This window comes from Talpa europaea, assembly GCF_964194135.1.
Source record: "Talpa europaea genome assembly, chromosome: 5".
Lineage (NCBI taxonomy): Eukaryota > Metazoa > Chordata > Mammalia > Eulipotyphla > Talpidae > Talpa > Talpa europaea.
In genome coordinates, this window is record NC_140071.1 from 141,084,944 (window position 1) to 141,098,326 (window position 13,383).

A 13,383-nucleotide genomic window follows, 5' to 3' on the forward strand; every position below is an offset into this window, starting at 1 on the left:
GAGGCACGAGTAACTGGAATGCAAGTCCAACCCTAAGACATCTCTGTGCTATAGATTAGCTTTTAAACTTTCCAACCAGAAAGTAGGAATCATTCTACCTACCTCTGCTCTTTCTAGCCCCAATAATTACAACATTTTGTTGAGCCTGCCTAAGTAGATCTTTGTCTTCTGTCCCTCCCTACTGTCACCAGCACATCAGCTTCCACCTGAATTACTGCACCAGCCTCCTTCCCAGCTCTCCTGTGTTGGCCACGAGCCACGTCATGATCCCATCTTCAGTGCTGATTATTTAAAGCCCAAGCAGGATCTGTGTCTCTGCTCACACAGCTCAGGGCGGAAAGCTCCAACTCCTCAGTACTGCTGACGATGCTCTCACCCCAAGACTGGCAAACTTTTTCTCAAAAGAGTCAAATAGTAAATTTTAGGCTCCGTAACTCGGCCATTACAGCAAATAGCCCCAGGGCTACATGTAGAGACAAGAACACAGTCACACTCCCACAAAAGCCCTTTTACTAAGCTAAGCAGTTGGCCCGGATTTGGCCTGGGGGCCAAAGTTGGGACCCAGCTCTGGCCACCCAGATCTAGCACAGCCTCATCTCCTGTACCTCACCTCTGCCAGGCCTCCTCGGGAAAGTGCTCCAGCCATCCCAAGCCTGGTCTCTGCTCCCCCGTGTGTGACAGGGACAGTGCTCACTCTCCCCTCCACCAGCAATGTCCTCACCCCCTTCCTTTGGCGGAATGGTTCTCATCCTTCAAAGTCCACACTGATTATCACCTGCACACTGAGGATCCCGCTGGCTCTCTCCAGGGGACTAAGTTATCCTTGATCTGCATTTTCTCAGAGCATGACGCATGGCTCATCATGCTGTGTCCTCAGTCCCTGACGCACACCAGGTGTTGGCTGCTTAGAGGGTGCTGGGATACATCAATTACTGCCTAAATGTAATTTCCAAAGCTGCAGACCTCATAGGTGCTAGGATAACGTCAGAATGTAATCTACACGTGGGATCACTACGAATACCCCGAAAAGTCTCTCCCCCAGGGTTCTGCTTACAGCCACATGTAGTGATTTCGAGCCACAGAGACCCAAAGCAGGGAGCTGGGAGAGGCCCGGGATAGAGTGGTGCAGAGGTCTCTAACCTGTGCGTCTCTGACCCTATGGCTCCCTTCAAAGAGGCTCCTCAAAAAGGGGGAAGGGTAGGGCAAGGACAGGCTGGCTAATGAACCTCTCTCTTACCAGCCCCTCACGTGGCTCTGGCCAAAGTTGCTCCTTACTGCTGCTGCAAAAGGGTTTCTGCATTTGTTTAAAGAAAAAAAAAAGTGCATGTGACTCGACACACTCAGGCTCCCTTAACAGTCTTGGTTCTATTGTCTCACTGGCTTCCTAGTTTGTTCCTGCCCTATCTGACCATCTCCAGCTTCTCTCTGACCCTTGGCTCCTGCTGTTAGATATTCCTTCTTCAAACCACACTCCCTCATCTGAAAGCCCACGGAAGCAGGATTACACGCAATCCCTGGTGTAAGTCTCTTTCCAGGCACCCTGGATAATAACTCTGGTGGTCCCAGCTCTGCCTCTGGGCCATACAGCCTGCGCACAAGGTGAGCGCTATGTCTGAGACAGGGATGGATGGCAAGGGGCGGGGGCTGGCGCTTGTGCCTGGGTCCCAGCTAATCTCATGTCTGCTTCTACACTAAAGTATAAATGCCCTGAGGTAGGCACCGAACCTTAGGAATAAAACAGAAGCTACTATCTACTTAATGTTTACTCCGGCTACTGGTTAAGTTGTAAGTGTATAAGGTGTAATTTTAGAAGTCATGTTAGAATTACACATTTCTAGAACTGAAAGCCCGGACAGCTCCCAAAGGGAAAGCCAAGCGACACAGTAGATGAACACTGACTCGTGAATGAAAGAAACATTTACCGCTATCTATGTCCCTGCACCGCTCCAGACCTACGGAGTCCATGGGAGACAACACCAAGTCTTTGTTTTCATGGAACACACATTCCAGTGAGTAAGCAGACACATGACACGTTATGTCTAAAAAGAAGGTAAGGCAGAAACAGAGCGTGGGCTCTTTACACAGGGCAGCTGAAGACGGTCTCAACGTGGGCAGAGACCTGCAGATCAAGCCATTGATCTTGGCGAATTCGAACTTCAGCCAGGAACTGAAGATAATGAGTTCCTTACAAAGTAAAAGTGCTTCCACCGCATCTACTGCCAGGATGAAGCCCATTCTCAGCAGCCAGACTGCAGACGTTCCAGGAAACGCGCCACCTCCCTGAAGGGTCGAGCTGCTGTCGAGAAGGGCCCAGAGGCCTGTCGAGCGATTCCATCGTGTCGATGTGGAACTCAGTCTCCCTGGAAAGCAAAGGGCCTCCAGGCTGACAGATGGCGGAGCAGTAGAAAGGAACTGGCTGCTGTTCACTCTCTGCACTCGCGTGCAGGACACGACCGGGGGCTACTCCGGGCTTCCGGACAAAGTGAGGTCTGTGCGTGCTCACTTCCCCATCAACACTGCTGTGAGTCTCTTGTTGAAATCCAAAATTTCTTGGGTGAAAAATACATTTGCAGGGTTTGGAGACCAGGCACCATTTGTTCAGCATTTCGAGCCCAGAAAGATGAGTTAATTCTTGAAGGAAATGACAGTGAACTTGTATAAATTCAGCTGCTTTGATTCAGCAAGCCACAACAGTTAAAAACAAGGATATGAGGAAATGTTTCGATGGGATCTATGTTTCTGAAAAAGGAACAGTTCAGCAGGCTGATGAGACTTAAGTTGTACGGCTACAGAAACAGCCAGATAATGGATGATTTCTCAGACTTATCTGTGACATATCTTTAAGATACAATAAAAGTCATTATTGATTTGGGGGTAAGGAAAAGTAGATGGCATAGTTTTCACAAAAGCAATGTCTAATAAACAAAGAAAAACTCATCTCCATACCTCCTCTGAAAATAGGCAACAGCTCAGGATGGCGAGTACCTCACAGGCCATCAAAACCTCTGCTTACAAGGATCGCTGCCGATGTCTAGCCTAAAGGCTCAGTTTTCCTGACATGGAAACTGAGGCCTAGATGAGGTGGCCTGGCACCTAGCGGCAGCCACCGAGTGCCTTGTTCAGTGCTTCTCATTGGCCCCGCTGGCCTGGGCTACAGTCGGGTGCTTTGCGGGGTCTGGGCTCTCGGGTGCCAATTCCCCTGGCCTCTGGCACATTTATAAATAGGGAAACAAATGGCAGCGCTGCCCCATGAGGTGCCTCCGACACATCCCCACACCAAAGCCTGCCATTACAAACCCCTCCAAGTCTAGCTTTCTCTCGCCACACAGTTGAAGAGCGCCAGGTGGGGAAGGCAGGTCAGGCCCTGGGTGAGGCGCTGCTGGGAACCTTTTTGGTGTCTGGTGTCCCTTTCTCCTGCTCTGAGACACAGCACCCTCACCCCAGTTCTGCTGGGATGGCCGTCGTAGTATCCGTGTACTGCCCACGTAGTGGGGAAGACAGACCACCTGGGCCTTTGAGGAACCTTATCCTCTGATGCCACAATGAGGGCTTAGGAGTAGTCCCTGGGGGTTATGGGTAAGAAACAGAGAAGCAGCTCCACCCGGTGTTCCCCAGACACATGAGCCAAGAGGTCCCATTTTGCTCCATGTATTAGTTCCCTTCTGTCGGGTGACTGTTATTTCACACTGGGGGAAGCGGGAGGAGTGCAGGCCTGCTCTCACTTCAGCGACAGAACAGCTTCGTAAGGCCAATATTAGGCATTTTATTTTAGAAATGAGAAAACTGAGGTTAAGTAACTTGCCCAAGTCCACATAGTAAGAGGCCTTCAAATTCAGGCCTTTCTGCTCCAATCCCATTCAGTCCTCGGTTATTAATGCAGTACTCACTCAAGAAGAAATACGTAGCCACTCAAAAGTCAAGGAAATTTTGGGTTAAAAGTATAGTGGGAATTCTGGCTGGGGAGTGGCTAGGGTTGGGCAGCGGGGATACACACCATTAGACTGGGGTCAAAATTCCTGGCTCCCATCTCTGGCTCTGTCCTGTGGCCTCAGCTGCCAGGGTTCTGGCCAATGTCCACTTACCTGGGCATCCACATTCCCGCCCAAACAACATGAACTCAAAGTCCTTTGAAAAACTGAAAAGGTCCAGGGTTGTGCACAAAACACTAGATTTGATTTTTCCTGAAGGTCTGGTAGGCTATCAAGCAGATTTCCCATTCAATGCAGGCCCAACAACTGCCAAGGGCTGCTGGGGCACATATGGCAAAGAAGTCTGGCCACACAGCCCTACTGGGAAATTCACTCTGGCCTCTATGGCCACAGGGAGGGAAAGAACAGCGCACGCTGCCACGCACTTCCCACTGTGACCAAGGTTTCACCTTGACAGAAGAGGGCCACTGCTCTCTCCTCTGTCAATGATCTTAGTACCTGCTCAGGATTTTCAGTTTCCTGTAAGCACTTACAGGGTTGTCCTTTGCAAGCAAGGACTAAAAATACAAGAGAGCTGAGTGGTTTAGGGACTAAAGCCTGGAGCCACTGATGGGGCAGCTAGTGAAAAGCAGCAGTAACACACAGCATGTTCTCTCCAGAGAGATGGAAAAATCCCAAAAACTAGTCTATGGGTAAGGAGAGTCTGATCCTACCCATTTAAAGAAATGGATAGGGAGGCACAGGTAAGAGGACTTGGCCAAATCTCCCACTTCTAAGCAGCAGAATCCATGATCAGACCCCAATCTTTTAGACCCAACTCTCAGCTCTCTTTCCATCCCCAAGGTCACCATCACCTCACAATCCAAATGAGTTAACTAATCAAGCTCCCCCTGCAAACAGGTATATTCATCATGGCTGGGAGTTGTTTAGGTAGAGTAAGTCTGAAATGCCCTTCCTACCTTATTCGTCCACAATTCAATGGGTAAACGTTTCACAGTATGTCTTTACTGTAAAAATATATAGATTCAGCAAATCTGAGCATAAGAGCTAAACACTTAAAGAAATGAGGCAGCAAAAACCAGCCTGTGGAGGAAAACAAAAGATCTAGTTTCAAAGGTGTTATTAAACTTAATGCCTAACCACAATTCAATGAGATGGAAATCTGACATCAGGAAGGTGCTTTGTCCAAAATAAACAACAGGAAGAATGAACAGGTAATATGATAAGCAGAGAGGGAAAAACCCTGAAGTGTCATGACCATCTGATTGGTTGCAATTTAATGGGTAAATATGTGCTGAGTACACACACTGAGCTAAACTGAGTATGAAAGTTACATAAAAATTGCAACTTTGTACAACACTTATTTTTACCTGAGATGCTCGGCTCCATTCAGGCTGCACTGGAGGTCAACTAAGGCTCTTGCCAAGAGTTGTTCCAGACATGGTCACCTCTACAAAGACTTTCTTGGCCCTCAGGTAGAAGTAAACACATTCTTCTTTGAACCCTACACAGCATCTCTAAGGCCTTATGTCACTTGCTCCTGTGTCTGTATCTCTCACCTTATCATATAAATGTTTTCTAACAGTGCTAATGAGAAAGAAGTTGCTTACAGGTGTTTACTGATTAACTAAATGTATTCACCTGTTCCAATCTCCCTCCTGATGCTCAAACAGCCTCTGCAAACTACCACCCAGTAATTCATGCCTACAAATATTCATTTAAAAATGAGTGTCTACAAAGTTTCACGTATTGGACTTAGAGCCAAGCAGAAGTAGATTTAGCATGAAATTAATGACATTCAAACTTTAGGGTCCCACACTTGCACCTTCCAAAGTTCTCACCTGGCTTTGGTGATTTTGTATTTTATATGTCTTTAAAAGGGCAGACCAAACGCTACAAGCTTCAGCTCCACAAAAACTAGACCCTCCTTCCCATGGTGCCAAGCATACAGAGGTGAACAGGCAGGCTTTCTCTCCCCTTCCAGAGTTTCCACTTTGATGAGGAAGACAGACCGCTGCTTGTTCATTCACTCATTCAACATTTCCTAAGTAATGCGAGGAAGCGGGCACTCTGAGGTGCCCTTGAGGAGAAGGTCGCTGCCCTCCAGCACGAAAGCCTGCAGTGTGCAGGGAACAGAAACCAATTTAGATCACCGCAGCCAGGAGTGCTGGTGAAAGATCAGCATCAAGACGCTCGGGGATACTGATCTCTAGCACGAGTCCTAACCTGTGGCAGGTGTCTGGGATCTCTGGTCTCAATGCGGGAGTTACGGGAGGACCAGACAGGGAAACAGAAGAGGCAAATACAACCGGGTCAGCGCTGCGACCGGAGAGCAAAGGACTGGGGGACGCCTCCCGGGCGCTCTAACCTGCAGGGCCGGCGCCTCGGGATCTCATGGTCAGCCAGCGAAGCCTGCGGACGGATCTACGAGCCCCCACCCCCACCCCCAGGCGCCCCTGCCCTGGAATAAAGCTGCCCGCTCCGGCCGAGCCGCGGGCTCTCGGGGCCGCCGCCTCCGGCCCCCTCCAGACCACTCCCCTGCAGGCGCTTCCTGCCCCCAAGCTTAAGCGACTGGGGAGGGCCCGGGGTCCCCGCCGCCGCCCGCCTCCCCGCCAGCCCGCGGTTTCCATAGCAACCCACTCACCACTTCCCGGGCCCGGCTGGAGAAGTCGCCCTTGGGCCGCGGGCTCCGGCGGAACAGCTCGTCGCGGCTGCCGTCCGCCCCGCCGCCCACCGCCACGCCCAGCGCTTTATTGCGCGTCTTCACGGTCTTGACGCTGGCCCGGAACAGCAGCGTGATGTCCACCGCCATGGCCACCCGCACCCGCGGCCCCCCGCACGGCCGCTCACGTCAGCAGCCCGCGACCGCGGCGCCGGAGGACCGTTCCGCCGCGCACGCCTCCGCCCGCCAACCGCGCTGCGAGTAGAAAGGTTCCGGCCTCCGCCCAGCCGGCGCGGCGGGAGGAGAAAGGTTCCGGCCTGGGCCCGCGCTCCCTCCGGCCCGGGACGCCAAGCTCGCGCCCCGCAGTCCGCCCCGCGGCCTCGCCGGCCCAGGCGCTGGGGGTCCGTGGGTCCCAGAGGGCGCGAGGGCCCGGCAGCCGGTCCCCGGGCCGGCGGGTGGCGGGGCGCTGGGGTGGGGGGAGGTGACGCAGCCCGACCTTTGACCTCAGGGGCTCCCTGCCTGGGTGTGGGGAGCGCTAGCCGTGGCGGGGGTCCCCGACGCGGAGCTGGGGGCCAGAGGCCCTCCTGCCAGCCTTCTCCTGCTTGATTTGCGACTTGAAGGCAGCACCTCCCCGGCGTGTTAATTGTGAATTAAATGAGATAATTTGTGTAAAGCTCTTGGGGGCTGCCCGGTTCGTAGGGACCCTAAAAGTTATAGACCACGGATAAGAATGTGACTGATTGTCTGTGTTGGGGAAGAGCTCTATGGAGAAGCGCTCACCCTGTTAGAGAGGGCTGATTTGAAGGATGACTAGGAATTCATCAGTGGAGACACCTGTCTAACCTTGATGTATAGTTTTGTTTTTTTTTTTTAAGATTTATTTATTTATGCATACAAGAGCTGGGGTACAGGCCAGAGATGTGGGGGGCGAGCGGATTCAGCAGAGACAGAGCAGGGAACAGAACAGGCAGATCGACTGAAATACACTGCTGAGGGGAGCAGTGGGGAGACAGGTCTGCCGCACCATGTGGGTAGCTCCTTGGCCCGCCGGGGATTGAACTAATGCTGCAGAGGCTGTGGATTGCTTCATAGTGCGGTGTTTAACCCCTTGCACCACCAGGGAGGCCCAATGATGTATAGTTTTTAAATTTGCAGTCTTAAGTCAACCTGTCTATGAGTTAGCCAGTGAGTTCTTTGTATATTTTGGTTCAAAATTCAGATTTTATTCACAGTCTCATTGATTTTGTCATTTTATTTTCTTAATAGGACACACTACTGAAATATGTATTAAAGCAGTGGTCGTCAAAGCGCTCAGCAAGATAAGTTTATTTTCATAATAAGATGTTATTTGCCTTTTCTCTCTCATTCTTTCACGAGTTGTAAACAGCTGAGCCTTCCAGAGGCTGAGAGACTGTGATATTGCAAAACGACCAATGCAAAACAGCTGTCTTCTATTAAGACAGACTTTAAAGAGATTTGCAAAAATGTAAAACAATGCCATTCTTACTAGGTTTTTTTGTTGTGTTTTAGAAATGTAGTCTTTCACAAAAAGATACCATTTGTGTTCATATGTAACGTGTTTATTTTTAAGTGAATGAGTTTCTTTTTCTAATATGGTATATATCAATAGATAAAGCCCATATAAACAAAAGTTGTTTGGGGCCCGCAATCATTTTTAAGAGTATAAAGGAGTTCTGAGATCAAAAGTTTCAGACCCACTGTGTTAAAGAAATGAATTTATCAAAAGTAATGTCACAGTACAACTGTATTTGAAAGGAAGAGGGAAACTTGTTGAGAACCTAAACTGTAGCCACTCCCGCCTTCCTGTATGAGGAAAATAAATTTCCATACAGCTTTCTTCCGCCTACAGAGTAAGAGAGAAATTGCAAAATCTCTGCCAAGGATTCTGTCCTGCATAAATGGCCCTTTGTTTTATTGAGACATTAATGAGTCTTTGGCTATGCAAAGGTAAGCCTGGGGCAGAGTAGAGCTAAAGAGAGTTAAATCGCTCTGCATAATAAAGTGAACGGGATTGAATTAGGGGAAAGAGGGGAAACCAGACCCAGCGTAAGGGTAGGGAAAGAGAGTAGTTAATTGAGGAGGGACTTTGGTGGGAGGGGGGCTGAGCGATGCTGACCCTTCATTGAGTAATGCCTTGTGTGACTGGTGTGTGGGTGCTGTTTGGGGGGATAAATTGGTGGGAATAAAGGTCTAAGTTTTCGGTCTGCATCTGCAAGAGCAGAAAAGATTGAGGACATGAAACCCAAGTTGACTCAAAACATCAGGCTCTAAAGCCACAAGTGGCCACAAGTACATAAAATTCCCCCAAAAGTCGCAAAGATCTTGAGAGACCAAGATCTTGTGGACTTCCCACAGATCATGGTATGAGATTTCACTCTTTTTAAATTCTACTTTTAACCTCAGAGCAAGGTTGGGCTAACAACTATTTGAAACCCCACAATACCGAGAGGAGGTGGATAAAAAGGAACAACAGCTGTCTTGGGAGTGAATTACAGTCAGCTGGGCTAGATGTAGAACATGAACTATGACTCATACGTAATCATCTTTCAAGCATTAGGCTGGGCAGTCTTCTCTTGAAAAACAATAAGGCACGTGGGAACTCCGAATATACTTCCTGTAGGGTAAGGTAAAAAGTATCAGGCTTTTCTGCCCTCCCGCCATTAGGGCTGATGGTGGATCCTTGCGGTCCTGAATGCATGCCTGACGGCGGGCACCTGGAGTAGGGTGCGGGCATATGTAGATGGGATTCACCTGGGCTAAGACTGGGCTTATAAGGGTGGCTCGGCGGAGTGCAGGGTGGTGGTGCGGTGCCGAGGACGGAGGAGTGCTGCTGAGAGTGGCGGAGCGCAACGGAGTATGAGAAGAATACACGCGAAAGCAGAGAGCAGAACCATGAGAGGAGCAGAGAACAAGGCCACCAGAGAAGGCCAGATCACCCAGAAAGAGTGAAGACTTGCTGGGGGCTGGGAGGCCTGCCAGCCTCCTGGCCCCCCAGCACCCCTGCCTGCTGTGTACCTGGTAAATCCCAATAAAAGCCTGAAAAGCCACCAAAGGCTCCAGGACTCCTCATTCACCCCATCTGCTTGGGTCATAGAGATCCTGCTCCATGTCCTCCTGCAATTACACTTCCTAAAAACAGCCTCCCATGCAAACAGGATAGATGTAAATATAAATGTTGCCGAAATTGGCCTCCTACCCAATGGCACAGAACTAAAAAACATGTCACCTGCTTTTGAGAAAAGGACCAACTTAATAAAGGGTCACCTGGCAGGAGACTGGAGGCGAGGTTCTCAAATCAGTCTCCCCGAAGATAGCACTTTGGGTGATTTATGGGATTGAAGAAAAATACAAAAAACAGAAGTTGGTAGATGGAGTTCGATTTTGTTGCTTTCTGCTAAATCATGGGGTCACTCAAATGTGGTTCCAGAGCGGCAAGACTGAGCACCCTGTCTTCTGAATGTTGTCCATCTAACCATGAGTCAGGTGTCATAGCCCCATCCTCCCTGGCTGGCTATTTTCAGTCCAGGCAATGAGATGGCACCTCAAGGACAGCAAACACTCTTATGGCCCTGCTCTCTGGAACACAACTTGTCAACTTATGAAAAATCAAGGTTTTCCCCCCCTTGTTTAAAAAGAATTGGGGTACTCTGTCCATTGCTGCAAACCCACCCCGCAGTTCTTACAAGATAAACAGAAGTAGCAAAAGACCAGCATGACCAGCGGGGTTTTAGCGGGGACTCCTACAGAAGTCATTCAAAGAAACCTTCCTCTAAAGGGAAGACTGTGCATCCAGATGCCTGGCCCCTCAGATGTGCTGTGAGTGAGAAACAGACCTTAGTTTTCAGAAACTGGTGTGACGCTTCCCATGGCCCTGGGGAAGCGCGGACGCTTGGTGTGTGGAGGGTGCCTAGAAGAGTGAATTCTTACAGGTTGGCACTGGGAAATGAGCTTTTGGGTTCATGAAATCATAGACTTGCCACGATAAAATAGTAACTGGAACCCCCTGTGGTAATCTGTTCTATTGCTCATTTGCAGTCAGGACCCCTTGCTAGGGGAGGATTATAGTTCTTAGGCCTAACTTATCCCAGTGATTCCTTTTAGTCATGAAAAGTGTTGGCTTAGTGCCACAAGTGTAAAAGCTAACGTGGGGTTCACCATGGTCTTCCCTCTGCCATAGTAACCCACAATGTACCAATATTTCATGGCCTGTGTCCCTGAGAGGTGACATGGAGCTCTGCTGACCAGTAGACCTTGGCTCCTACAGTCCATGGATTCGTGTTGTTACTGCAGTGTGATGGGCCTATCCTGATTGACCGGCACAACCTATAGCCAGACATCCATCAAATCACAGTTGTTGAAGTCGTTCTTGACATCTTTACAGCATTTCCTCTCAGTGGGTGAGGGATGGGGAGAAAGAAACTGCTATGTCACACCTAGATCTCACCAATGGTGGGGAAATTCAGATGATGGGAATCCGGACGACTGACCACACCATGTTATAATTCACAGTGCAAGAGGAGAGGACTTGGAGAACATTTCGCTTTAGGAAGTGGACTTAAAGAAATTTATTAAAGAGACTACTTTCTCCTTAGGAAAACGGACAAGAATGATGATTCTAGGAATGAGAGAAGAAGAAACTTCTGTTCCCAAGAAGGAATCTAGCTGAAGAAATCGGGGTAATGGAAAAATTGGTAGAAGGTTAGTGGCATGCAAAATGGTGCCATCACAGTGGGGAAAATATGTAGGTTCTCAAAAAATTGAAAATAGAACCGTCATCTGATTCATTAATCCCACTTGTGGGGATTGAGCCAAAAGAACTGAAATCAGGATCGTGAAGAGCCAGCTGTGCTTGCACATTCCTAGCAGCATCAGTCAGAGGAGCCCAGACAGGAAGCAACGTCAGTGTACAACAGTGGATGAGTGGATCCAAGAATGTAGTCTGTGCATGTGAGGGAGTACTACTCAGCCGTTAAAAGGAAGGCAGTCTTGCACTATGCAACAGCGTGGGCGACCCTTGAGGATGTGAGGCTCAGTGAAATGAGTCAGTCACGTGAAGTATCTAAAATAGTTAAACTCCTAGGAGAGAATAGAATGGTGACTGGCAGGGCCGGAGGAGAAGGACAGTTGCTAATTAATGGACATGGAGTCTCACACAAGACGAGTAAGTTCTGGAGATCTGCTGTGTGACATGGTGCCTAGGAATGACAAAACTGTATTGTGTACAGGGGAGAACTCATGTTAAATGTTCTTAAAGAAATAAATTTTTTTTTTAAAAATCAGAGTGTGGGGCTTCCCCTGGTGGTGCAAGTGGTTGAATGTCGTGCTGTGAAGCTGTCCACAGCCTCTGCAGCGCCGGTTTGGGATCCCAGCGGGACGGCGAGGGTCCCACATGGCGAGGCAGACCTCTCCTGTCTCACCCTCTGTTCCCCTCAGCAGTGGATTTCGTCAGTCTACCTGGTTCTGCTCCCTGCTCTGTCTCTGGTGAATCCTATCACCCTCCCGCCCATCTGGCCTGTACCCCAGTTCTTGTATAAATAAATAGATAGATAGATAGATAGATAGATAGATAGATAGATAGATAGATAGATAAAATCTTAAAAAAAGAGAGAAAAATCAGGGTGTATTTTTCTGAGGAACTTATTTGTGGAATGGAATTGCAGGGGAAGGGGAAAGGCAAGAGACAAAATAAGGTTGTCCTGGTCTAGCCCTTTCAAGAACTGCCTTGTACCTCCAGCCCCCCCCCCCCCGGGGCACGTGAAGAGGAGTGGCCACCTTCTTCCTTCTGGTCTCGAGCTTGGGTTCCGAGCCCTTGGTCCGGCCCCACGGACGAGTTTCACCCTTTCTTCTCCCCACTTCTATCTTCTCTTATTGTTCATGAGCTAGAGGTTGGCCCCCACATGTGTGTCCACATCTCAGTTTCCTGAACTCCTGAACATTACATTATTTGGAAAAGAAATGTTGGCCAGTGTCACTCGGGGAAGGACCCTGAGCTGGGGAGAGCAGGGCGGATGCCACACCAACCAGCGTGTGCTGACGGCCGGCGGAAGCCGGGAGAAGCCAGGGAGGCCTCTGCGCTAGAGCTTTCAGAGGGAGCAGAGTCCTGCTGACCTGACCTGGGACTCGTGCCCTTCAGAAAGAAGCTTCTGTTCTTTTAAGTCACAGAGTTTGTGCCCATTTGTTACTAGGACGATTGGCCCCTGGGCCACACCCCGGCTGCCCGCGCCATCCCCGCCTCTCTCTTTCGGTTCCCTCCAGGTGACTCCCTTCAGCGCCTGTTCTGTGTTCCCTGGACGGTAATCAGTCTGGCAACTGCCTGCCTTTATGCTGTGGCCTCTTCTCCTGTCCCTTCCTCCCGCGGAGACCTGCCCCCGCCAAGCACCTCCCCTCGGCCCGTCCTACACGGAAGGCTGCCGCCAGCGGAGCTGTACATCTGGTGGGAAAAACTCCAAAAGAGGCTCCTTTCATCAATTTTCAGGACAAGGGATGTCCAGGGGCCCTTGACAGGCAACTTGCCACACGCAGACTCAGCGGAGGTAGCTACACTCAACCTTGTTTCCACCTTCTCTCCCCAGGAGCCACTTGAATGCCAGATGTGAGAGAGTGTTGTCCACTGGGGCTGGCAGCAATGTGGGCATCTAGAATGTCATGAGTCCTCGTCCTTCTCAGTCTGGAAAGGCACTTGACCTGGAGCAGCTCACAGACGTGCAGGCAGAGGACGCAGGGAAAGGACACTTGCCCACGTGGCCCACTGAGTCCTGGGGTTATGAACGA

The 13,383-nt window shown here is 49.9% G+C and overlaps 1 protein-coding gene across 1 annotated transcript in view; it reads right to left on the bottom strand.

Annotated features, from left to right (window-relative positions):
• The window catches only part of STX18 (syntaxin 18), a 71,379-nt gene extending 64,613 nt beyond the window's left edge, over positions 1 to 6,766 (bottom strand). Inside the window, exon 1 of the mRNA XM_084233197.1 lies at positions 6,574 to 6,766. Coding sequence (XP_084089323.1) covers positions 6,574 to 6,741 — 168 coding nt within the window. The 5' untranslated portion in view covers positions 6,742 to 6,766. The remainder of the gene's footprint in view (positions 1 to 6,573) is intronic.
• Between the last annotated feature and the right edge of the window lie 6,617 nt (positions 6,767 to 13,383).